At 38.6% G+C, this 27,359-nt stretch overlaps 1 protein-coding gene across 4 annotated transcripts in view; it reads right to left on the minus strand.

Moving 5' to 3' along the window:
- Positions 1-674: 674 nt before the first annotated feature.
- Positions 675-27,359, minus strand: part of TULP3 (TUB like protein 3) — a 28,952-nt gene continuing 2,267 nt past the window's right edge. For all 4 annotated transcript variants that reach the window (XM_065674979.1, XM_065674969.1, XM_065674954.1 and 1 more), the window contains exons 2-11: positions 16,540-16,591; positions 15,043-15,205; positions 12,896-13,072; positions 11,286-11,416; positions 7,938-8,135; positions 7,325-7,437; positions 6,822-6,936; positions 4,659-4,757; positions 3,593-3,764; positions 675-3,068 (exon numbers count right to left, since the gene is read on the minus strand). In XM_065674979.1, coding sequence (XP_065531051.1) covers positions 2,935-3,068; positions 3,593-3,764; positions 4,659-4,757; positions 6,822-6,936; positions 7,325-7,437; positions 7,938-8,135; positions 11,286-11,416; positions 12,896-13,072; positions 15,043-15,205; positions 16,540-16,572 — 1,335 coding nt within the window. In that variant the 5' untranslated portion in view covers positions 16,573-16,591 and the 3' untranslated portion in view covers positions 675-2,934. The remainder of the gene's footprint in view (positions 3,069-3,592; positions 3,765-4,658; positions 4,758-6,821; positions 6,937-7,324; positions 7,438-7,937; positions 8,136-11,285; positions 11,417-12,895; positions 13,073-15,042; positions 15,206-16,539; positions 16,592-27,359) is intronic.

Here is a 27,359-nt window from a genome sequence, read left to right on the forward strand (position 1 = left end):
TCACTTGGCTCAGATGGAACTAGTGGGGAAGAAAGAAAGAGGTGCATGAAGAACAGGGCTTACACATCGAGAACTGTGTTAAATTTCAGGTTATCAGTCCCACCATATCTCCTCTTAGAGAAGTTCATACATCTCCCGGTGGAAACAGGAAAATATAACCACTTCAACTTGGTGTTCCTCCTAGCCTTGTATTATTTCAGTTCTTGATTCAGAAATACACAGTACTGTACTTCAAGAGTACAATGGGTTCAGATGGAGGGTATGCAAATGCATAATGAACTATTAAGAAAGCCCTAACTGGACACTGAAAGAAACATTAAAAAATATGGGGCAGAGAAGTGCAACTATCTTAAAGAAAGAATCAAATGGAAACCAAGAACTATACAGGAAGAACTGCTGCTGAGAAGAAAACAAAAAATAGAGACTAACTTTACATTCATCCCCAGCCTTATAAGTCTGGGGGGGGACACAACACCCAAACCAAAAAAACCCAAACAACTTATGTTTGTTGACATAAGTTGACAACCTGAGAATTACAAAGGAAAAGGAGGAGTAAGAAGGGAGATGAGATATGACAGGAAGAAACTGAGGTAGTATCTACAGGAGGAAGAAAGAACACCCATAAGTGACAGCAAAATTTTACCAAAACACTCATTAAGAATTATAGATTTTTTTCAATATATAAATTAGTTTATTTTCATTTAGATATAAAAGTTATAAATACAATTCATGTAAAACATATCTGATAAAAGAGCACAGAATCAATCAGTTAATCTGTCTGCACAATCTGAGTGAAACCAGAGGCCCTGGCCCTGCTAGGATCATTTCATGTCAACAAATAGCTTGAAGAGCCACTGCTGACAAACCTAACTGAAAGGGTGAGTAAAGGGACGCTACGGTGGCCTTCTGAGCAGAGAGAAAACCATCTTGAATTCAAAGTTAGCATTCTACCTTCAGGTCACCCCAAACTAACATAAGGCAGTTTCTTTCACACGGACCTAGTCAGAAAAATAATCAGACAGGTAACAAACTGACTTAGTTTTCTAGATGGGCAACAGGAATGCAAAGCCACTGGCAAAGAACTCAGAAGAGCACAAATGGAAAACAAACACTGTCAGGTCTTGACTCCAGCCTGATGAGTACATGAAGGCACAAGAGATACAGGAGTCAAGTTCTCTTCAGGACAGATCTGCTGGTGAGTTCATCTCAAGATAATGGCTCACCAGCTACACAGGCATCTGAGAGATGCAAGCTGGAGTTCTCAGCATTACTTCATAATTTACAGTTAAATACAGAGTTTGCACATGATTACCATAGTTGGTTGGTTGGGTTTTTTCCCCCTGGCAGTATCAGAAAATGTCTTCACAAAGTTTCATTATTTTGAAAGAGCAAGTGATACCTACCACTTCAAAGACTCCAGAGCCCAAAGCAATAAATCTGTCTCTCTGGAGCTTGAAACACAGTCTGCTGACAGCAGCAATATCCAAAGATGGAGAACATCTATTCTTGTCTTGATAGAGGAATTAAGTTTTCTAGGATCATCATCAACATGCATAATGGCCACAAAACAGGAAAGATAGTAACTGTTCTCTGCTTTAGTACACATGTGCACACTATGAGGCTTACATGTCACAGCGTGCAGCAATTCATTCTGATGAATCAAGGCCATATGAATCAAGAAGCATTCCATACTGTGACCTACAGTCCCCATACTGTATATCCAGCATTAAAAATGGAACACTGGAAGAGCACATTGCAAAGCCCTGTGATACATTAATTATTTTTTTAAAACTTACTGATGCCTTTGAAAACACCTGTAATTTTCTTTTTTAGGTAACTCCTTCTTATATTTAGGTTAAAATTATTTATATAAAAATCAACTTCTATGTCATGACTTGAGATTTAAAAAAAATAAAATCAGTCACTTATTCCTAAAAATGTAGCAAGTTTTACAGACAACAGACAAATTAAAAAATAATTCTGATCAGCATACAGCCTACATTAAATCAATCAGAACACTGCTTTTCAGGAATAGGACTGAATACTGTACAGTTACAATAGTATGGTTACAGTACCATACTATTGTATGTATTGTTACAATACTACCTTCGGCCAAATTCAGTCAGATTCTAACATCTGTTCAGTCTCATTTTTCACACTGTTAAGAATAACAGAGACAGTAATGGATATGTCACCAACTAAAAAGTAAGCATTTCAGATTTGATTGTTCTTTATTTGGTAAAAAGACTATCAAGGGATATGGAGCAATTAGAATAATGAAAGGGAACTGGACTATCAACCTTAACAGAGAATCATCCCACCGAGTAAGAGGGAAGTGTTTTTTTAGAGGCAATGTCTCATTCCAGCTCTGTATTTGTTGAACAGTACCTACAGTTGCACAAAGCCATAACCTGAGTCCTTCCATGTCTGACTATTGTAACAGACAACAAAATGATACACATGCCAGTAACTGTTCTCCTTTTTGTGAATTTAGCTGAGCAGAAACTCTTTAACTCCTGATCGGGTCTGTAGCATCATCTCCAGGGGCACTGTGGAAGTCAAAGGAATATGAACACTAAACCATCATTTTTCTAATCCTAGCTGCAAGGAGTTCCAGTTACTGGGCTAAATTCCTTAGCCCACTCACATGCAGCATCTGTTACAAGGATTCTGAAAGCAGAATCAACACTAATGTCAAAAGCATCACCTATATTTCTTATTCTTCCACAATGCATACAGAGACTGCTCAGTCTTAGGACAGTCTCCTAAGATGTCAACTACTGTAATGCTCCAAGTCCTGGTATTTGCTTTCTAATAAGCCTGCAGAAGTCTCTCCTCCAGTTCCCTTCCATCCCCAATGTGCTTTTCATTACTCCATCTGGAACGCTTACAAGAAGATGCAGGGATGGAAGTGAGTTTCAAGTCTGTTGTCTCTCATTCACAGGCCAATTTACTATCGAAACTGGAGAGTCCAATAGCAAAGGCCTGAAGAGCACAGAGAGGATAATTATAGTCCAGAGTGAACACATCTTCTGCTACACGACCAAACTGCATCACAATGTAGTCAGCTGGGGAGAAAAAAGAAAAACAAATTACCAACAAAACCAGAAATGAACGATTTCATAGCATAGCAAAGAAAAAACAAACCACAACCAAAAAACCACAAATGTCTGGCAGTTCCAAATATATGTGGTTGGTGTTTCCATCCCTTCTCACCAGAGTGGCCTTGTAATCTGCTCTGTAGAGTGACTATTATTCTAGAGATAATCTTTCTTCTCAGAACCAAAGCTTGAACCACTTTCTCTTGCTAGCCTGAAGATATTGTACAGTCCTTTTCTTTCCTTTCAGGAAGCTTGCATTTACCCTCTTTTGCTGCAGCTATGGACAGTGGTGTCTGCACCCACCCCAGAAAAAGGGATGTCTTATATAATTTTCTTCACAGCTGAGAAGTCCTCCCCAGTAATCCTGAGCTGGTTTTCTCCACCCAATCTCCCTTTTCCAGGAATAGTGTCCTATTCCTTCCAAACCTCATGAAATAAATAGGGTTATCCCTGTTTGAGTAAGCCACACACACTCTCCACCAGACTCTTACGGTCATTGTCATGCACAATCTGGAAGTTCTTCACCGAGGCCTGAGTGACTCTCCCGTGGAAGTTCAAAACATAGGATTGAGTATCATCATTCCAGACTGGAGCCTTGTTGTGCAACTCAATGAGGTTCTCTAAGTTTTTGTTTTGCCATTTTGACAGCAGACTCTCATGTTCCTGTTCAGAACAAATACATTTATCAGATTTGGAATGGCTCTGCTTTTGATTACTGCCTCTCTCATGTGTGTGTACTCTGTCACTTGAAGGTCATTCCCTGTTTAATGGAACACCATGACAACACTTAAAACTCAGTCCTAGTGAAAACTTCTTGCAATTACCAGGAAGATACTTTAATGGATTCCCCATCCAAGCACTTCTTTCCACTCAATAGGTTATCACCATGTTTCCACCCAAACAAGAAAAAAGAGTGAGAGAGAAGGATGTGTGTGTACAGGAAAGGGAGCAACTCACAGGCCAAAGGATGACTATCATCCTGCTGGCAGAAATCCTTTCCAAGTCTCACAAGCTTTCTCTGATCCTGTTGGACCCAACTTTTATTTCTAACAATCTGAACTTTGAAAAAAAAAAAAAAAATAATCTACAATTAACTGCATAGTGCCATGCCCTGGGGTGCTTCAGTAGAAAGTCCACAGGCTGCAGCAGGCTGCATGTATGCCTTAAATAGGTTAAATGGGTCTAGTAAGTGATGCAAAACATGAAAAGCAGAAAAACAAAAACAGAAAGATACAAAAAGAAAGTAAAACAGCACAATAAATTCAACAAACAATGAATTACAGGAGCTGTAGTGAGTGAAATATATATTATTTAATTTTAGAAGTTCTGCAACAAATAAGTTCCAATAATATATGCTAGAACTCCAAAGATAAATAACTTCAGTTTGGATTATTTTATGGGAAAAAATTATCAGAAAACATCCCCCTGCGGAGATCTGACTGATATGGCTATAGTAAATGTTTTTAATATACAGATACAATACTGGATTTTTGAGGATAACCTAAATGAAAGCTAAATAACCTCTAATCTGAACCATGACCAAACTCCGTAACTCACATTTCGTGGACGTATTGGAATTCGCTTATGATTCATATTCATTCCTGGAATGATCACAGACATTTTTCTGGGACCCTTGAAACCTAACACATTGGTTTCCTGAAGGACAAGGAAAGACATTTTCAGTAAATGAGATAATTCATCTCAAAGAAGGAAAGACAACAAAACTGAACTTGAATCTGCATTTATATTGTTTTTTAGAGATCTGCTAGCTACAACTGTAGTAGCAGTTATCTAAATGCAACTGTTTTAATCACTGAGAACAGCTTTCTGTTCTATTTTGAGAACAGTGTTAAGACACATAGTATTACCTAATTTAGAATTCATCAGTTATCCTAATGAAACATTTATAACAAAATCACAGAAGTGCAATTTCCAAGCATAATTTTGTGCATCTGAGGCAAAACCAGGCTAAAATCTTGCTTGTGAAGAAGCCTTAAATATGATAAAAGACAAGTATCTTTGACCTGAGACTATGTTACCCATACATCACCATTTAGGCTAAAATGTTCCTGAAAAAGTGAATTACATTCTTCTTTAGGTGTTTTTATTTGTGTTTAAGAGCATACCTACAATTTTCTCTCAAATCATGCTTTTTTATAAATGATTAAGAACAGACCCAAAAGGCACAGCGTTTTCAGCACCTGTGCAAGCTTCAGTCTTGAGCAGATTTTTCCAGAGTACTGCAGGAGACAGCTCCAAGTGGATTGAATAAAAAGCAAAGGGAAAAAAAAAAGTCTCGGCATTCCCAAGCCATCCATTCAATAATATCAACCAAAATTCAAGGGTCCATTTAAAGTGTCCTGTAACAATGTCAGTGATAACCTTTAAAATTCCCACAGGCCAACTAAAAAGTCAGAATCTTTTGGAAGTACTGAACTGATTGATAGAAGTGACACTGCTTCTCCTAACACGCTAGTGCATTTTGCAGGCACAGAACAGAGGTCTTTGGGTTGCAACCTCTACTGTTTTGCTTCAGAAAATCTAGGGGCACATATGCAAATGAGAATACTGATTTTATTGATATATAAACTTTATGAACTTCTTGTATATAAAAGTTCAGAGATCTGAAAAAACAACTTTATATTATCTGCTGTACTCATTTCAATAGCTTGCTGTGTAGAAGTAGGTAAGGAACTGAATATTGTATACAAAGAAAATAACCTGACATGATACTGTTGTGATAAATGATACTGCTCACAGGCAGCAATTTTTTTTCCCCAGGTGACATTATGATCAAGGGCGGGGGGGGGGTGTGTGGAATCAAGATCATGCTCCAATAGGTTAATGCACCTTCACATTTCTGTGTCGTACCTGTGATAAAAGCAAAAAACCTTCCACTTTACTATCCATCATTTTGTAAAGAACCTCAAATTTTATTCAAACTTCAGGCTTGGAACATGAAACAAACAATGTTCAAGGCCAGGCTGGACAGCACTTTGAGCAACCTTGTCTAGTGGAAGGTGTTCTTGCCCATGGCAGGGGTTGGAACTGGATGAGATTTAAGGTCCCTTCCAACCCAAACCATTCTATGATTTTATAATGAGAACCCTCACATAATTCTAGAGTATCCACAAGTGCCACCCTGAAGCCTAGACCAAGGTGATCCTCAAAACCAGAAGAAAGCACCTCTAGGACAGACAGCTGTCAAATCATGATTTCCCATGGAACCATATCCTCACTAACCACAAGCTGCTACTGAAATAATACCAGCTCCTTCATATCCACCAAAATGCCTTTGGTTCTGCAAAACAAAAGAATAACTCTACTTCACAGGGTACTCCCAGTTAACTCTTAGTGTCCACCAAATACCAGCTGGGAAAGAGGCAGTTCATGCTATGGCTGGCTCCACGTAAAGGATGTGCTGACTGGCCACATGCCACAGGTCAGACAAGAAGGTTATCAGGGTATTAGTTTGCATCTCTCTCTCTCCCTCCCTCCCCCGTCACTGATTTGTTTGGGGGGTTTTCTTTTTTTTTTTAATCAAGCTTATAAGAACTTATCTTTGAAGCCTCTGTCCTTTGTTGTATCTGGGTGAAATTGGTCAGTTGGTTCCAAAGTTAAGTGGGGAAGGCTGCCAGGCAGCAGGATTTTGTAAGCCCTGTTTCCTCTGTAACCAGGCAACAAAGAAGAAAGGGGCAAAAGGGGAGAGGCACTACTTACATAACAAATAGCTGCAAGCTCCTGTCTTGTATGAGCCTTTTCCACTAGACCTTGTGCCTTGAGGGGGCTAACTCCATGGTCATAGACTGTAAACTTTGTTCCCATGAGGTTTGATCTAATGTCAGGTTACAGAAAGACAGAAAAAGAGAGCGGTGTCAGTGGAAAGTTTTGTTATCTTCTGAAGGTATTTGTACAGCACAGTGAAAACACTCATCTCCTGCCGTTTGAATCTTCCTATTGCCAGGTCAGTAAGGAGAGCCCACAGTAAACTGAGCCTGAGCCTATCCTGGAAAAACATCAAACCAGAATTCCTTACATGAATTGCCATGGTGAGTGGTAACGCTGAAGAAAGGTTGCCAACTCAGGTGAATACAGATTACATTAAGCAGGATGATGCAAGTCCATTCTCTCTGAATTGACACCAGATTGTTATTCATATCCCCAACTCAATTAAAATGAAAACACAATCTCTCTTGTCTGTAATTTTCACCTGTGGCTCTTACCTGAGTTTTCCAATGAAGCTTTCCCCTTCCCGGGACAAATCAGTTGGGTCAACTGATATGAGGTAATTGGATGTTTTGCTCTTTTTTCGTTTTCGCCCTGCAAGAAGGAATGTCTGCAAATACAAAACTTCAATCAAGACTGGAGCTTTGCAAGAACGCAGACGCATTGCTACGCATTGCTATCCAAACTGTTACCTCTCCATTTTTCACATCAATTCCCCTTTTTGTTCTGTACTGATATTACTGTCTCCACAATTCTGGTGTCTTCCACAAGTGCACACCCAGAAATCCTATTCCTCCGATCAGCTCACTCAACAGGTAGATTTTATGCAACTGTCCTTTCTAGTCTTCCCTCCTTTTCTGCAGAGCAGCTCTGTCTCCCTGTTTCTTCTTTATCCTTGACATTTTTATACTTTTTAAAATTTCATCTTTCATTGTATTATGGCTTTCAAACCTCTCAATTCCCTTCTCAGTGCCTTGGCCTAATATGAGCTGTCCTCATCTGCATGCCAGCTCTCCTCAGCTTCTGGTCTCTTACCAGAAGCTCTCCCTTGCACAAAAAATATTCTGCGGTATGAGTACGATAGCCAAGATATTCTGCTGCTTCTAATACCTTTCTGTTGTCATCCCTTTCCAGATGCATGTAGTAAGTAGGGAAGAGGCCACGGTCCATTCCCTTCTTATCTCTAGTGATTCGACACTTGACTGTAATACCACGGGGTGCAGGGTGTAATGCAAAATCCTCCAAGTTCTCTACTTCTCCCAGCTGGGCATCTGCTGGAGGTGATGGACTACAGGAAGCACCTGTTTCCTGTGGGAAGAACCATCATATTAGCAAATTAATACAGATCAGAGGCTCTGGTATTCCCCAAGAAAAGAAAGGTCTTTTAAAACAGAAAGATCTCATGTCTCAAGAAGATATTTTGTGAAGGAAGTTAAGTGAGATACCAGCAAGTGGCTGCAGACTTCTACTAAGGAAAAATCAACCCTCCAATGAGAGGGGAGAAAAAGTACCCATTAACCAGAGATGAGTGAATTGTAAAGAAGGGGAAAAAATGGGATGAGTCACTGCAAATATTCTAGGCAAAGAGCCTCTCTGCTCTTAGAACCTCACTCTGTGGGAAACCAGGCAGCATGATAAGCTGGACTGATGGGTGCTGCAGTAAAGACAGGCCAGGATTTTTGTGACTGAAATGAGCACCGAGATTATGTTGGTTCAGAACAGTAGCTGAAATAGAATAAGCTGATGGTGGAGCCGTTTCAACTAAATGCTGGAAGAACCTCAGAACAGTGTATATACTCAGGATGCAAGTTACGGTCACCAATAGAACTGGAATTCTAATGGAAATGTGGTGTAAGTCATTAAAGTACTTTTTTTCTTAGAGGTAGCTGAATCCTGTGTATTGCAGAACCCAGGAGAGTCCTCCCTTACTGGGCTTTGGAGTTGATGTTGGTGGTTTATCCATATTCTTAGATACAGCTGGTAGGAAGTAAGAGTGATTACAGACACACAGAGACACAGACAGACTTGAAATTCATTAGTGGCTCTCTCCCTCCCCCACTACAGCATCCCCTACCTGGTATCTCCAGTAGTTGGCAACCATAGCCCAGTCTCCCAAGTAGCCAACACCCATATCTCTTGTACTACTCACCTATTCACAGAATCATAGAATGGTTTGGGTTGGAAGGGACATTAAAGCTCATCCAGTTCCAACCCCTTCCACCACCACAGGCAGGGACACTTCACACTAGACCAGGCTGCTTGAAGCCTCGTCCAACCTGGCCTTGAACACTGCCAGGGATGGGGCAGCCGCATCTTCTCTGGGCAGCCTGTGCTGGTGCCTCACCACCTTCATCGCAAAGAATTTTCTCCTAAAGTCTAATCTAAAGCTACCCTCTTTCAGTTTAAAACCATCCCCCCTTGACTATTCAGCTCACTATTTTAGGATATAACTGATATTTTATGACTTCATATTCCATTTATTCAAGCTTACTTGAAAGCAAATAAAGTCTGAACAATCCAGAGGAACAGTTAAAATATTTTTTGTGCACGTTTATGATTTATAATATTTTTATAATAAAATTTATAATTTTAATGTCATATTAATTTCTCCTTACACTTCCCTGAGAAACCATTACAAATACATTTTTCACCCCCCAGCACCATCTACCTTTGTATTTTGATATGATATAGACCTACACCTACTGAAAGCCAGAAATAACTTGACCAGCCTAAGACTGTATGAGAAGGCCTATTCTTTTCTAGAGTACAGAACTTTGACAGCAAATAAAGCTTTTGCATATTAGCTGAAAACACCTAAGTAATTTTTATGAGCATACAGTATTTTTTCCAGAGGAATCAGAGTCCTAGCATGTATTTACTACCAAAAAATAACTTCACAAACAAGTAACAGTAATAGGGACACAACATGAGTTTACATATATTTAAGACAAGTATACTTTGAGAACATCCTAGAAGATAGTTCCAAGCCAAACAGAAGAAAAGCCCAAGCTTCAAGTACTCCAAAGCAACTTCTTAAACACACTTGATCAGATTTTATTGCCATTTTGCATTTCTTGCAATATTAAATCTTGCTTCACTTTATAAACTGAATAGCACATTATTATTTTTATATTATTCTTAGAAGTTAATCTTAAATACACAACCACTGCACTGGATCAGGAACAGAGGTGGATACAAGCACACATTTCACTATAAGCATTATGTGGGAAACTCTCTTACTGTTAAGATGAAAAAGCTGTTTATGCCACACAAGGGATAATTTACTGCATTAAATACAGCAGCCAGAAAAGTTACTTGCTATGAAGCACGTGGCTAGCATTTTGAGAGCAGCCTAACAGCATCAGTTACTGAAATCCAAAGGGTTTGGGAGACATACGTCTAACACTTTTGAACAATTAAGATCTCCTACCCACACAACAAGTTTTCAAATTGCTAATACATGTTTTGCACAGAAAGGTGATGAAGTGTTAATCCTTAATTAAATAATACTTTAAGCTCTATCACACTAAATATTAATATTTAATCTATATTATAATCTTCATAATTTCTTCATTCTACTTCGCCACACAAATATACTCACACAGGTCTTTTGAATAGTAGCATGGACTTTTAAGCCTGCCCAAACCCTGTGCCCTTCATCTCCTCACTAGTTCAAACCCTGGCTCTTCCCAGGTCTCTTCAACTCACTGGCTAGTACAGCATATAGTTGTGTCAGCATATGTATGTATGTATGTATGTATCTCTCACACACACACACACGAGAGCACATTCATAAAGGAAACAGCATGATACGAGTATCATGCAGTAATTGGGCACAAGGCTTCAACAGACAAGCATACTGTCTTGCAGCTGCTTATATGCATCTGGTGCCTTTTACTCCCTTTAGTCCCTATTTTCCCATGCTTATGACTTCCTGATCCACCTTATCCCTTTCTTTTCCCTCTTGCCTTGCCCTAATCAGCCATGAAAGGTTTCTTCCAATCCCAAAATTTTCTGTTCCACCCCAAAATTCTGTTCCCTCTTACATTCCACAATAAATACTATAAACCTTCGGGCAGTAATCCCTCTTAATTTTGCACAGCATTTCAGAGTTTCTCTGAGTCATCTTGGTGGCTTTTACACCAGAGACAATGGCCTAATCTGTCTCCTTTGAGAATCATAGGAGTAGCTGACTCACTGTGTTCCCATCTTCACTGACTAGGCTACTCAGGTTCCTCTGCCCACCACTGTTCCTTTATTCATTACTTGGTCTTTGTGTTTAACTCAATGGCTCTTCAGTCAGATAACCTGACAATCATGACCTTCCTCTGCCTTCAGGGATTAATATGCTAGCTACTGTAGTTGCAGCTACTATATTTTAACCCAGTGCTCAAGGGTTTAGTACTAAAATCAAGCATGTGCCCAGCCCTTATCAGAAAGCAATTTCAAGACACTTACTGCAAAAGATTTCACGCTGGTTGCCGAGCCAGGCCTCTCAGTTTCAGGATATGGTGAATGAGAAGCTGGTCTCTTACTAGCTTCTTCCTCTTCTCCATCCTCCTCATCAAAATTCAAACTGCCTGAAATTCCTGTCAAAATAAAGCAAGTAACCTCTGAAAGGAGATGTCATGTATGAATTAGTGATGCCACGAACTCATGACATTTGCATAGCTAGTCACTCTTTCAATTAATTTCAGTTGATTTAATTAAAATCAATTCCTGATTTTCCTCATGTGCCATATTGCTCCCCAGGACTTTTAATTCAAAACCCTAGCGACATTTTGCAGCTGTCATCGTGCAGATGATTAAACAGCTGTCAGGCTTTTACAAATACTTATTTAAATGATACTAAATGATGCAGCATATTGCTTAATATACATTGTCATTGAGTGACTTTTGCCTATTTTCACATAAAAAAGCCATCCATATCTTAAAAAGCAAAGGAAATCCAGATCAATATGCTGACACTTCCACTGTAAACTGGACTCTGTACAGCTTACATTCTTTACCATTTCCCCTTTGTCTTATACACACTGAAATGGAGTAGGATAATTTTTCTGTAAGAGCCCCTCCTATTCTTACATCAGTAGCAATAACCCATGTCTCATGAATACTATTGATGATTTTGTTTTTAAAACAGGAGTGCAGTCTGAGTAGTTCCAGGACTTATTTAATCTTAACCTACTCACAGCTATGTAGAGATGACTGTTGGTATATAACTAAAATAACTCCGGATAAAACCATTTTAAAGAATGTTTATGTGTACAGAAGTACACATAACTGCTTGGTGCTTACTTGGAACTGTGTAATTTTATTCTGAGATTCCATTCTTTAATTTGGCTGTAGAATGGAGAGCACATAAAGCACTATAGAAAATACACACACTGAATTATTTTCCAAGAGCAAATATTATAACACTACTCCAACATGGCACTCCTGGAAGTTCTTTATCTCAGATGAAATAGAAAAATGTAGTCTTAACAACTTGTCAGTAAGCTTCACAAAGCACATTTGGAAAGAGGAAAGGCGTTAACCCTAGTACTCTGGCCAATTTAAAAATTTACTGTTTATATTCTATCTCTGCTAATTTCCCCTGAAGTTTCTGGATATTCTCTCCTACTTCCTTCCCTAACTCTTGCATTATGTTCCTATCCATAGGTAAAAAGCTCTTGCATCTGACAACTGAATGGATGTTATTTCTAGATATGGTAGTACCTTAATACATAAACTGTACTGGAAACATTTTGGGAGACGTGCTCAGCAAAACAAAAATAAGCTGTGCACTATATTAAACACTAGCCATTATTCTGCGGCAAAGTACTTAGGCTGCATTCAACAAAAAAGGTTCCTGTGGTACTGGCAGACAAGAGATGGACACTCCACTGGGAAAATACTCAATGGGATATAGCTATTGAATACAAAACTCTAAAACTGTTAATTATGACAGCTTCTGACTCAAGAAAAACACCTTTCCTGGTGTTTTTCAGAGCCCTGAAAAATATCTTTGCCTATCATCAACTCTTAATGCCCATCAATTCTTAATGTCAAGATAATGCCCATTATATTACCTCGTTTCTGTAAGATTTCTTGCAGATCTGGCTTGCCTGCTGCGTCTGTTAGAGCCTCTCCATCACTTCCCTGATCTGCGTTGTCTTCTGTTTTGGAAGATCCAGCAGAGAGAGTTTGGAGCTTGGTCCCCAGATCTTGCACTTCTGATTTCAGGAAAGCAGCTGGTCCATCAATACCTGCAGGCCAAAACAGAACAGAATGCTAAAGTCTATTTTTGTGGCTAAAGACACATCCCAGGACGGCTGTTCTTTACATCTTCCTTGCTCAAGCACCCCTTTAAAGTACTGATGTCTTCTTGTTTGATTTTGATCAGAAAATTTGGAAGGATCCAGGCCTGACTCTGGTACAGACAGCCCATTACTTTAAACATACCAGGCATCAGCTTCTGTATTTATAAATATAGTCATTGTATCTACTTTTTTACAAGGGCTTAAGCAGTTAAAATAAGTTGTATTTGTCACGCACATTAATACATTTTAATTTATTTATGGGCAATTACTCTATTTTCTTTTCCTTCATGTTCCTCGCTTGCTCCTAAACTAAAAAGTAAGCACTTTACAGTGCACACTGCAAGTAAATTTGATAAAATTACCTACAGGCACAGGCAGAAAAAACTGTAAATGGATGCCCTCTTTTTGTTAGAAAAGAAATTTCCACATTTAAGCATGCAATACAGCTGTGCACTGTCCCTAACTGGTGGAGATGCCTTGATGTCAGGGTCTGGCCTTAATACATTTATGTGGCACACAATATGCAGCTGTAGTTCCAGCTTTGGATTTCTTGCTTTCTCACCATCTTCCTTCTTAAAACTTTACTGCTTTATCTAATCATCAGATTTCTGACATGTTTACTCCTGTTATCACTTCTTAACAGAATTTGTTTGTACTGACAAAGCTTCAGAATGATGTAAGCTACTGAAGGAGCAGTTAGTTTTTATTTCTCTTTCTTGTAGTTTCAGTACTACTGAAGTTTCCTAACTTAGAAGTTATTTATATCAATCTTTTTGACTTGAAGTGTCTTTCAACAGCAGCCTTCTCCCACCCGATTTTAATCACATAAATGCTACCATCCATCATCACTTTCCTCCCCACCCTATGATCCTGAAAGACACCTGGAGAACAGAACATGAAAATCATTCAAATAATTTTTATGTTTGTTTTCACCTCACGTCCTGCCCCCTCTAAGTCTTATCTCTCAATATAAGATAGGATAACATGTTTCCAAATGTGATCTTCAGGCCAAGTAACACTGGTTTGTTTGGGTTTTTAAAATTCTACTCTATGCTTTAATTCCCTATTAATAAAATTGTGGTATTTTAACACCCTGCAGTAACATGCATCTCTAAGCCTTTGGATATTTCCTGTTACTTCCTTGATAATCTGTTGTGATCCATGATCTCAAACTACACTTCCACTGGAATATACAGATTTCATTGTTGCTCTTTTTTCTTCGCTGTGACATGGAAAACTTAATGCTCTCGATACTGTACTTGTTTTCACTCTTAACAGAATGGTTTCTATTTTACTGTAATGCTTGGAGATCACTAAGTTACTGCCGTTGGCTCTGATGTCACTTTGTGCTTGTGACTTTCTTGACCACTATAGCTTGCTTGTCACATTTCAGTTGTCTCCCTGAAGCCCACAGAAAACAACAGATAAGATAAAACCCAGAAAAAACCTAATTCAGTATTCATAAGAATTTTGTTTTGCTTTTGTCTACTTCATCATTCAGTCATATGCAATCTTTAGATGGAGTATACAATGACAAAAAGTACAGGCTGTCACTATGGGATTATTTTTTTTTTTTTTAATCCTACAGCTTTATATGACTCTCTTACACTGCATTTGTATCTCCCTACCCTTAGAGAAGTTCCTAACCTATTTCTACAATTGTTCTTAGTCTAACACAAGGGAGATGTTCTTCAAAGGCACATGAAGATTCTCAGCTATCACAAAATTCAAGGTAAGGTTTTTGGTTTATTGCTCAACCATACTGTACTACAGTTCTCTTTTTGTACATATAAAGGTATGTAATCGATCTTGTTTATCACTTGACCACTATCACAGCAATGTGGTGCCCATCTGCGAGGTAAAGTGTGTGCACTGGCATTTTTGGGTACATTGTTGCAACCAGGTTGATTACTTACCATGTAAAATAACATCACTGGGGAAAGGGGTAGGAGTTTTCACTAAAGGAGTCTGTTCCTCATACCCTTTGGGCTTTGACCTATGCAGCTTTGCCTCAGGATTTGGCTGCACCATCAAAGGATCAAGACGTTTCTTCCTCTGCTTCTTCTCTAAAAGAGCTCTCTGTGAAATACAGAAAAAGCATGACATAACAACCACATTCAGAAACCGTGCCTCAGCTCTTGGTGATAACACGTCAACGATCAGGATCTCCAATATACCTGAAATACTCTTGTAATCTCTTACAAAAATCCTAGACGCGTATCACTTTGTCTTTGGAGTGATCCCTGTCTTTGATTCTCCGTCAGTGGAGATGGACACCTGCTTGTTTTCTGATCTATCCTGAGAGCATCAGCAGTAAATCCTTTCATCCAGTCTAAACTGCAGCAATCCTTCATATATATAGACAAATTCAGCAGTCATTTATAATACAATCTGAAACAGTCAGGACTTGCAATTTTGTGTCAGAAGCTATCGTCTTAAAGGGAGAACTCAAAATAAATAGTTCCCAGAAACCAATATTGAGAGACAAGACTTAGAGGGGGCAGGGTGTGAGGTGAAAACAAATGTAAAAAATTACAGTCATTAAAGTAGGACTGATCTGGTAAAAGGAAAATTCATCTACCTTGCAAAATTTTCCAAGATACATATATATTTGATGTTTATGGTTTCCTAGTAAACAAGAATAGAAACAACAGCTGAGGCAGCAGGAACTGTGACGTTATGAAGTTGTGATGGCATTAACGAAACTTCGTGTCAAAAGCACTCTATCAAACTGCATTCAGAAACAGGCTTCCAACTTCCCGCTCTCCACCCACAGGGAGGTGGCAGCATTACACTTTGAGCTGCAAGCGCCTCAAAACGACACGGAGACGCCTCTAGCGCTGCGTTCGTAAGCACTGTGCGAGGACGCACATGCCCTCTCTTCACGGAAAACGCAGTAGCCTGGATAAAAGCGTCCTGGCTGGCAGAGCTGGCCCACAGATGGAATTTGATGTCACGTACTGTAAAAAACTGAGACCCATAACCTAATATTTGACAAATGCTTGGCTGTATATATTTTCTTTGTAGGAGACAAAACAAAACAAATCAAAATATGCTGGATATCCTTCTCAGCAGGAGAGATCTTTCTATAGCTAGGGGAAACCTTTTCTTTTCCTCTAATGCTTAAAATGGATAATTCCCTACAGCCTTCCTTTTGATTCATTCCTGCATTGTGGTGAGTCAATCCCAATTAAATGAGAGACATAGAAAAATAAATATATCAAAGAAATCAAGCCTACAAGCCATAGCAAGGTTGACATAAACTAATGAAAGCCATTAAAATCTTTAAAGAAAAATGTTCTTCCCATAGCAATGTCTTCTCGTTTGTATTCTTAACAACTCCTATTTCTCAAGTCAAGGCTAATATTTGTTTTCCTACACTTATTTCAACCAGCTTCAACACTATCATTTACCTGATTCTCTAGTTTCAGCTGTCGTAGTTTCATGGTTTCATCCTCAAAGATGCTGGGAAAGGGAAAGAAAAAAATTAATTATTGCTAGTAAAGTTTGCATTATAAGAGCACAAGATATTCACAGGCTACAACTTCACCATCAAGACTTTAAAGCAAGTGTAAAACATCTATCTCACAAGCAGACTAAGTTACAACACATTAAAAAATAAAACATACGTTATATTCTGTCATAAATAGGACCAAACTGTAGTTTAATCACCTTAGTAAACTGTTCTGAAAACATTTTGTAAGCAACAAAAGCTTCATTACTGATGGATGGATTTTACTGAGGTGGGCTATCTGAATTTATACCAGAAGGATTAACACAGTTCAAATCAATTCAATAAAGTCCCTGCTCCTTCATAAAATATCCAATTCCAAACTCACTCAGGTTTTTAGGTTCTTAGAGTTAAACCTACACCATTTTTTCCGGCCAGAATTCCCAGAACTACAGTTAATACTTGCATCTGTATTTGCAACACCTGATATCTGTTCCTAGAGATGAAAAAATTATTTGACTGTTTAAGTTTTATAGATAACTTTTATAAGAACTCTAGTTTTTCATCCTAAGTTGTGTTCCATAGAGACTTCCCATTTCCTTTTGCATGATAGTGAATTATTACATAAGTTAATGCACTCAATTTAGCACAGTTAACCTTACAAAGGGGAAAGGCTAATTGACAAGTAAGCACATATTCTGCCTACCAAAGATGTGCACCTTCCTCCTACACAGCTTTGACAAAGACCTCTCTGGCAGTGAGAAAACATCATGAAGAAGATAATATGAGAAACAGACAAACATTGTGTATTTTATGATGGCATGCAGTAGAGCAGGGCTAGCCACAATTGCAGTTTAAACAGGAAATTCTCTATCTGGTCTAGGTGTGCAGAAATATCCAATCATGTGAAGTCACAAACAGGCAGGCAATGCTGAATATAATCCAAACAAGGAAAACCAGAGACAGAAGGAGAGAGATGGGCTGGAGTTTCTGCAAAACACATGCCATGGGAATTGGATCACAGCAAATAGGGCTAACAAGAGGATAAAGGACTCAGAATCCCCTTAACTCCTAGTAAATCCACATTTGACTCAACTTCCAGGCAAGCAAACGACAGATCAGAGGTCCTTACATACTATGCCAGACAACAGGTCCTGTGCTGGCAGGCTGAAACACATAGAAGAAAAAGTTTTGTATACACACAGCTTATATACTCTAAAATTGATGCTTACTGCCCAGCTAATGGTATTATAAAGCACTGTTATTACTGACATTGCTGCTTTCCTTATTTTATTTTTTTTTCTTCTCCTAATATATTTCAAGCATCATTACTTAGGAGGTCTAGGACCTTGCTCCTAAAAACTGGTATTACTCCTCATGTGGACCAGTCATGTGTAGCACATTAGATTCAAAGGAGTTGAGGGCCTGGAAAAACTAATTACTTTCTTGAAGCGGGAATGAGAGGTATTGCATGTCCCTACAGCAACAGTTACAGTAATACAGTTGTCTTCGCCTGAAAACATCCACAATTTAAGAAAAAAACATGCAGACACATCTACTGAGTGCAGCAAGATCCATTAGTTGCCACATAAAACTTCAACATAAAGTAAAACTGTGACGTGCTTTTTATAAATGCTTGAAAGCTCCAGTTAAAATCATAACTAAGAAGCAGGGGGGAGGGATATTCCTTTCCTTTTATTTTCTTATGCCCATTGACTTAAGAAATAGATGACATTTATTAAGTGTTTCTTATAAAGCAAGCTATGTAGGTCTTATCAATATTACATTTATGGACACATTCTTATATAATTAAAAAGAACTACAGTGATGTCCCCTGTAGATACAAGCTTCAATCTGTAGTTTTATTGCTTCTCCTAATAGAAAATGCATCCTCAACAACTGGAGTCTATGGAATAAATTTCCAGGTCTTCCTTTTTACCTGAAGGATGGCAAAATGCTGAAATATGAGGAGTCATATACATGCCTTGCAGAAATCCTCAATGAAAATTATTTTCTACTCATGCTGGAATAAAGATACATAATGTCAAAGACAGGCCTAAAGGCCCATGGAATGGGACCATAACACAGACTATACAATGTCCAACCTCCAAATGCTTAACCGAGACTTGGGCATGGCTGAAACACATAAAGATTCCAACATGTCACAGAGCTTGATAAAGTAAAAAGACAGCAAATAGTGTTCTCTTTTACAACTTACTGTTAAACACAGACCAAAATAACCTTGTAGCAGGCCACTAAGTGAAAGCAGTCGCCAATTCTTCTCATTATAAAGTGCAAAGGATCCACACAAGGAACAAAATGAAAAGAAACAATTAAAGCCACAAATAAGCACTCTGGCATTGTAAATAGTGCTAAAAATACCCCAAAACAAAACAAATCCAATTTACTCCTCCTTCGACCTTCCTTCCAGCACTTGGTCATTGTGAAGGTGTAATGTAATAACCAGACCAAAAAAAAAGCTTCCCACACATACACACACTTTACACCTTTTTCTACCCCCCACAGCGAGTTTGGTGTTACTACAGACATTACAGGAAAACGCTGTGCTAGTCACTCCCACAGCTCATCACAAAGGAATGCAAGCAGTGTGCTAATACAGCTGCAGGCTTCAAATGCAAATCCTCCTTCAGATGACTTACTACACAGACTAGTACATCCAAGTGCTCTTTGGACAGGCCCACGTTGAACCACTATGCTCTTAACTATGGCTTTTTATTTGAAGGAGTTATGTGTAGTAGGAATTGAATATCCAGTAGGAACAGGAAAAATACTCTGCATCTCCATGGATGCAACAACAGTGTTCAAAACATGAAAAAACCCACCCCAAAACACAACCACCAAAACAGTCACCAGTTTACCCTTGATAAATAATAACTGAAAATATCTTGGTAGCCTGTCATGATCTTCCTCTTCCCATTCGCTGGAGCAGACTATACAAGACCTTGCCCCTGACTCCTCTCCTACATTTACAAGAATGCATAAGATCTCCTACTAAAGCTGCATGACGGCTAATGGACACATGCCAGAGAGAAAGGAAAAATGACTCAGAGTGTAATGTAGAAGTGAAGAATAATTATTATCCAGGATACAGAATAAAAAAAAAAAAGAGTGTGTGAACAACTAGTTACAAGAAACACTCAACTGAGAAGATAGAACAGCATGTCTGAATGTGAACAGCAACACATAAAGGGGTTCACAGATCCATTCGTACTCACAGATCCTTTTCTAGATTCAACATACTAACAATGAAGAAAATGTTTTATTTTTAACCCTCACATTCCTGCTGAAATCAGAATTGACCTTCTCATATTATAAGCAGAAATTAAAATGTTACAATAGGAATATGAATGACGAATTTATTATGGATGTTTTTATTTGGTCTTTCCTAAGCATTTTGGGAATATCAAACTAACCACAATGAAGAGATAACAGAAGAGGTCCTTAAATTTTTAGCTGTTTCCATTGGTCTACTTCCTTTAAAGGAACTCAAAGGCACAGTAAAGTAACATCATTTTCATCTACAGATGTCACAAACTTGCCAATATATTATGTTCCATTTCTGACTCATGTAACTCCTTTTTCCTTTGCAGGACAGTTTATGAATGTGGTAGCAGCAGTTCTGAGCAGTTCTGAGCAACACCCACAGAACTTAAGTATCAGGGAATGAGAAGGATGTGGCTTATGGCACACAGTTTTGTCCACTAGATTTTATTTTTAGCTGTAGAAGCGCGAGTAAAACCAACTTCAGTAAGAAATGAAGAGTCAGCTGGTATGAAGGGGTTTTCACTCTTAACTCTCCAAAGAGCTTTCCTGGGAACTATATCCAAACTATGGCTATGAAAGGAAACAGAAGCTGTAGAAAAGAGATCATTTGAAGATGAATTCTTATCTTTTAAAAGATTACAATACTGCCTCTGGAAAATGGCTGACAAACAAAATTTATCTGTAATGCACCTTCCAATCCGCAAAAGAGAGGAGTCCCATCTGCTTTCCTTGCAACAGACACAGCTGGAATTGTTCATTTCTGGGAAAGGGGGTAACACAGAACTATAGTAGTGAGGATTATCAATGTTCCCCAAGGCTGAAAAGTAGACCTTTTTTAGCAAACATGGAATATTCTTTCCTTTATAACTAATTTAACTACCAGTAAGTCTTCCAAGATAAACTGGATCAGCTGTAAATTGGCCATAAAATGTTACCCCCATTTTAAGTGACACAGGTTGCTATGTAACAGTTCTTATAACAGCATTTCAGTTATAAATTATTTTCAAGCAGTTGACAGTTCAACAAGGGCAAGTTTTAATCTCTGTTTTTTTACATAAAGAGTGCTATCTCCCAGTGATATCAGTTTTACCTTTGATTCCCCCTCCTAAATAAACACGTACAGATTCCTAATGCCAACAGCATACTGTTTCAAGAAAGTTTTGGGAAAGGTTTCACAAAATTTATTTGGCAAGATTTTCCACCTGCTGAACATATTATGGAAGCAGTGACATGGCAACAGTGAACACTATTTTGGGAGCAATTCTGAATGCCTGAATATATTATCATAAATAAAGATTGTCTTGGATATGCTTTAATATACAAATTATGTCCCACATGATACAAATCACATAAAACATTGCAGATTATTTAAAAAGTACTAATAAACCCAACAAAACCTGCCAGATTAGGGTGGGGAAGCAGAAGGAGAAGCATCCAGATTTGTATGTCTTACTCCACTGTAAAATACACCCAGATCCTCTAGGCACTACATGTTCCTGACAATAACTTGTAGCAACTATCTGAACAACTTACAACTTACTAAAGATCAAAAGAAATACAAAGGCAAGTTAGTCCTTTAATACTCTTGCTTCTACCTACCTGAGTTTAAAAATGGAACTCCACTGTAATCAGGTACTTTTCTTAAAAGCCATGCTTTAAAGCATGCCAAACCTAACCAAACCAACACCCCTGCCCCCCCCCCCCCCAAAAATCCCAAACGAAAACCCACCACCCTCACCACCACAATAAGCTGGCATTCTGAAACAGATACATATATATCTACAAAGAAAAAAGTTGTATCTTTGTCTATATACACATGGATATGTTTTGCCTTTATTGTGGCAAAACAGCCACCCAAACAACTCAAGAGTAATAGGAATACCATGCTGAAAAAAGGAATTCAAGACACATGTGCTACAGAAAAAAAAAATTATTAAAAAACATGAACAGGTTGATAATTATTTTTGTCGGATAAAGCCAAGAAAGAAGTGAATTTGATCCAAACCTATCCTTGCAGGATCATCTTCTCCAATAGTAAAGGGAAGCCTATCTGAAAGTAACAGGCTGTTCAGGTTAAAACAGTTCAGCAAGAACACACTACATCTGGCCTAAAGGAGTTTCTCTGAAAATTTATCCATTTGGGGTGACTAATCACATGCCAAATGTAATCAGGTAAATAATGATACGGTCTAGTACTGACTGACTGCAGCCAAGTTAATGCAGAAAAGAGTATTTATCAGTAAAGGAGATGCAAACTTCTCTTTTCTTTATGGGACTTGTTCCAGTGATTTTTGTCAGGTAAACTGAAATTGTGTAGGCCAGGTGAAACAACTGCTCAGAAGAATCACAGAATGGCTTTGGTTGGAAAGGTGGAAAGGACCTTAAGATCATGTAGTTCCAATGCCCCTGCCATGCGCAGGAACACCTCACACTAGACCATAAGGTCTAAGGTTCCGTCCAGCCTGGCCTTGAACACTGCCAGGGATGGAGCATTTACCATTTGGGCAGCCTGTTCCAGTGCCTCACCACCGTCACAGTAAAAAACTTCTTCCTTATATCTAACCTGAACTTCCCCTGTATAAGTTTGAACCCATCACCCCTTGTCCTATCACTACAGTCCCTGATGAAGAGTCCCTCTCCAGCATCCCTGTAGGCCCCCTTCAGATACTGGAAGGCTGCTATGAGGTCTCCACGTAGCTTCTCTTCTCCAGGCTGAACAGCCCCAATTTTCTTAGCCTGTCTCTATACAGGAGGTGCTCCAGCCCCTGATCATCCTTGTGGCCCTCCTCTGGACTTGCTCCAACAGTTCCATGTCCTTCATGGAATCCCCTCTACCTTCAGTTTCAAAATAGCATCCATGGAAGCACAAAATCCCAGTATAAAATTATCATCTCACAAATGCAATGGGATATACTCTGCACCATTATATACCTACACAAACACACCTTGAAATAAAAGTTACCATGGCAGGAGATTGTCAGGTGAACTAAACAGGAACCTGCTAGTAACGTAACACAGAGAAATGAAGAGTCTGTTGGAGAAAAGTTGAATTATGGTAAAATAAAGAATAAAGCATATGCTCTCTTATGACATGCCTTTTTCAGAAATGGATAGATGGTATCTTGGTGGACAAGTTGACCACGAGCCAGCATTGCACCTTCACAGCAAGCAGCCAACAACACCCTGGGCTGCATTAGGAAAAGTACGGCCAGCAGGTCAAAGGAGGTGACCCCATCTCTCTGTTCAGCACTGGTGAAACCACACACGAAATCTGTGTCCAGTTCTGGGCTCCTTAGTGCAAGAACATACAGACATACTGGAGCAAGTCGATCAAAGGGCCACAAAAAATAAGGGACTGGAGCATCTCTCCTACAAGGAAAAGCGGAGATAGCTAATTGTTCTGCATGGGAAAGAGAAGGCTCAAAACTTTTCCTGAGAGAGTGATCAAACACTGGAACAGGTTGCCTAGGGACACTGTGGAGCCCCCACTTTAGGGGATATTCAAAATCTTACTGGACATCATCCTGTGCAAACTGCTTCAACTGACCCTGCTTTGAGCAGTGGGGTTGGACCAGACGATCTCAAGAAGCCCCATCCAACCTCCACAATTTTGTGATTCTGTCCATTTGGGTTCTGGAGATCACAAGGTAAATGAAGATAGTTCACAGGCTGAGATAATAAACTAGATGACATTAAAGAATATAGGCTCTTACAAGAAAATGCAACAGGAACACAAGTGTCATGAAAAAGTTTAATTCTATTCAATGTTGACTACTGTACTGCTTCAGAGTTCCGTATGCCATTCCAAAACTGACTCACCAAGTACCAAAGATTAGCTCCTCCTACTTGGAACAAGGGAACACAGCAATGAAAATAAAGCAGCAAACTCTGGAAAAAGGCTAGTAGATCTTACATCTGTACTATACAAACAACAGCCTGTGTCATTCTCTACTATACTGTACTGGGAGAACAGAAAGTAGATTCTCATTTTCCTTAGCCAGAAAAGGCTCAAGTAATTTGTTACAACATACTTAAAGTGAAAGCAGTACTATTTCCCTGAAAGGAAGGCCAAGAGAAGCCAGAAATCCACACAGGCTATTTACTGTGAAAGCCACCATGGATGCTGGAAGGGTGGCAGAGAGGAAGACAACCACAAGAATATGCACAAACTTACCTTTAAGTGTGTAGCCAAACAGGGGGGTTTAAACTGGGTTCTTATCATATTTGCAAGGAAAAGGAGACAAGGAATCCCCCACCAGCACACTGCTTCAAGAGTGCACAGCTGGTGACTCCTTGAGTAAAAACTCTGAACGACCAATACAACTGCAGAATGCTATACTTCCAAAATCTTTTTTATTCAGGTGAATTTATTGAAACTTAGGCTTCTGATAAGGAAATACAAAAAAGAAGGGGGGGAAAAAAAGAAAAAGGGAAGGGGGGAAAGAAAAGAGATGATTATTCCATAGTCAGCACACCAGCTTTCTATGTAATGACCTCTCAACTACACACTCCAAATCCCCAGGGTCATTTAATTTATAGAAATTGAAAGAACAAAGCAAGATCCACAGGGGCTTAGAATTCTGACTCCTATGATCTTCTGTTTGTGAATTACATTGCCTGTTACTTTTGTTGACCTCCTACCCCATCACAACATGAAACCAGTGAAATGTAAAACAGGTGTTATTCTCTCCCAACAACAAAGTCAGCAATTAAATTGCACACAGTATGCTTAACCAGGACTAGATAACAAAACTCAAAGTTCCATGATATATCTCACTTCATGCCAAAACTTACACTTGTTTTATAGTCTTTGAAACTAAAACGGGTGAAGAGACATAAATAAAATTTTCTGAACTGACACCTAGAACTGATTGTGGACTTTTAGTCCCACATTGGTTTGGGGGTGTTTTAAATTATTTTATTTTTTTAGGATTGAAAGGGAAAGCCAAAGAGGTAGAAACAGCAAAATTTAATTTCCATCCCATACCAGGTGACTCAGCAAATTTACCACTGCTAGACTTGGATTCTTCTTTTTCTGCCTCAGATTTCATATAAGGATGCGAAATGGGTAAGGAATGCAGAAGTGACTACACACTTCTGTAATAATAACACACAGTTAAAGCTTAACAATCCACAGAATTTATGTTTTAAACAACAGTAGGAGCAAGTTTAAATGTTCTTGCAGTAGTCTTAAGTCAACTGGCATATCAGCAAATACAGTTGGAAGAGAATTCATCCCATGACCCAGTTACAACACAATCATCAGTTTTATGTTGGAGATCACCCAGCTGTCCGTCAGTGACAAAGAGTCTGGAGCTATCCTGGTGCAAGTCTAGTTGCAGAAAGTTTTTACATATTCAAAGTCATAATTTTGTTAAAATCAGGGCACTGGTCACTCCTACAGATGCCATGCCAACAGTGGTTAAAGAAGAAAACAAACAAACAGAAGGCAGCTAAAGAGAAAAATAATGGCTGTCTCAATTAAGTTCCATAAGAGGCGGAAGAAGAACTTACCAGAAACTGAAGCAACAATTCAAATAAGGTTCAACTTTGAGACAAACCTTTGATTGTTTAACAACTGCAGTTACCAAGAGCTTTGGAAATTTTAGTTGATAGGTTAGCACCTACAGTGATGCTCCTTTTTCTCTCTTGCCACTGCTGTCTACACCATAGGAAGTGAGGTGATTCCTTCTTTTATTAACACTGACAGCAGTGGCATCAAATTGCAGTCGCAAAAGGTTTAATTTTCTCTTGAAATTCTACTCCTAGGAATACATCTCAACCACATTTATAAAATATCTGCATTTTATCAATATGCCATTTTGGACAGATTTCTTGGTTATAATGTTCAGACTTGAAACAGATGAAGCAAATAAGATATTAAGCCAATTCTCTTTTATCTAAGGACAAAATTTGCGGAATTATAAACCCTGGAATTTACAAAACAGTGCTTGTTAGTTGCAACAAGGTCACCTGTGGCCAAATAAAAATATCCAAGGACTAGCAGACAGACTTTTAAAAGCAAATTTAAACTTGTCTGGATTACAAGTACAGCTAAAAGCATTAGAAAAGTACTTTATCTTTTTTTACACCAAATTGTAATTATGGTCCATCTATTTAAAACAGTCAAGCTCACCAGCCACCAAGACTCCTGATGACTTCAACTACTCTACTTTCGAAACATGGAAAAGGCTTCTGGCTGGACAGCAATACATAAAATTACTTTTGAACCTTTAATAATCCACGGGATCATAATCTTCTGAAAACTGAACTATTAGTGGCAATAAGCTCTTTGTCTTCATTAACTTTTGCAGACACTGAGGAAATATCTTATAGTTGCTGAGTTCCCAAACTGAAAACCACTAACCAATGCATGTCTAGTCACCAAAGAAGCATCCAAATTACATGAGGGACTGCTGTAACTGACACCGAGGTTTGTAGTCTCTATAGATACAGTCAAGATTTTTGCCCCTTGAAAATTATGGTTCTTTATATATGACAGCTGCAAGTCAAAAGCTGAATCACATTTGGAAGGCAGCATGTGGGAAGCTTTAAGTATTCCTGTATACCATATAATTAGTGTGCAAAAAGGCGAAGTTCATCAGTCCACAAGACTGTAAAATACTGTATGAATCAAATTTCCTTCTCAATATTTTAAAACCTTACAATGGTTCAGAATTACTTTTATCTGAATGATTCTACTGTATTCAACATTATTAATTTCATATAAAGTGTCAAAATGAACTTTCCCAAATGAAAAGAGAAGGCATTGAACTTATCAAAACTATGAAATAGTACTACCTACCCTACCATTTTTTAAAGCATTAAGACAGTTATATCATGTCTCCCTGATAGTTAATCAAACTTTAAAATGAACTTGCAATTTCAGTTGCAGCCACCTCAGACAGGAGACAGGTTAACACAACGGCACAGTTTCAAGGGACAGTCTGTTTCAGAGATGGCTGGCCTGCAGCCAAGACCTCAGCTGTCTGCCCACAATCAGGTATCCCACAGCACATTTACAAAACTATATGCATTTAGTGTTGACTTACTCACTTCATCTTTGTCTATTAGAAGCAAAATACTTTTTATATCTTAATATGTATTTTACATATTGCTCAATAGTAAAGGTATTCCAGCTCAGGTGGCATTTTTAGACTTTACAGGTAGTATCTTCATTGCTATGAACTGCCAGTTACTATGCATCACATTTCCTTTATCTACACAACCCACTGTTTGGACAACTCACAATTATTTTGCCAAGCAAGAGTTCCAATGACTGAATTAAGGAGTTATGGATAATTTTACTATTCTCAGAAAAAAATATTCTTCTTAAGAATACAATTTTTTGTCTTCCTGCAACTTACGATAGTGCTGTTGCACATCCTAAGTTCAGAGTCAGGCCCCTAAAAATAGGAGGGGAGGCCTTAAGGATCTATTTAAAAACTTTGTACCTTTATTCAGGTTCATGTATTCCAGTTTTCTTACTTTAACCAC

This window comes from Lathamus discolor, chromosome 1 (genome assembly GCF_037157495.1).
Source record: "Lathamus discolor isolate bLatDis1 chromosome 1, bLatDis1.hap1, whole genome shotgun sequence".
NCBI lineage: Eukaryota > Metazoa > Chordata > Aves > Psittaciformes > Psittacidae > Lathamus > Lathamus discolor.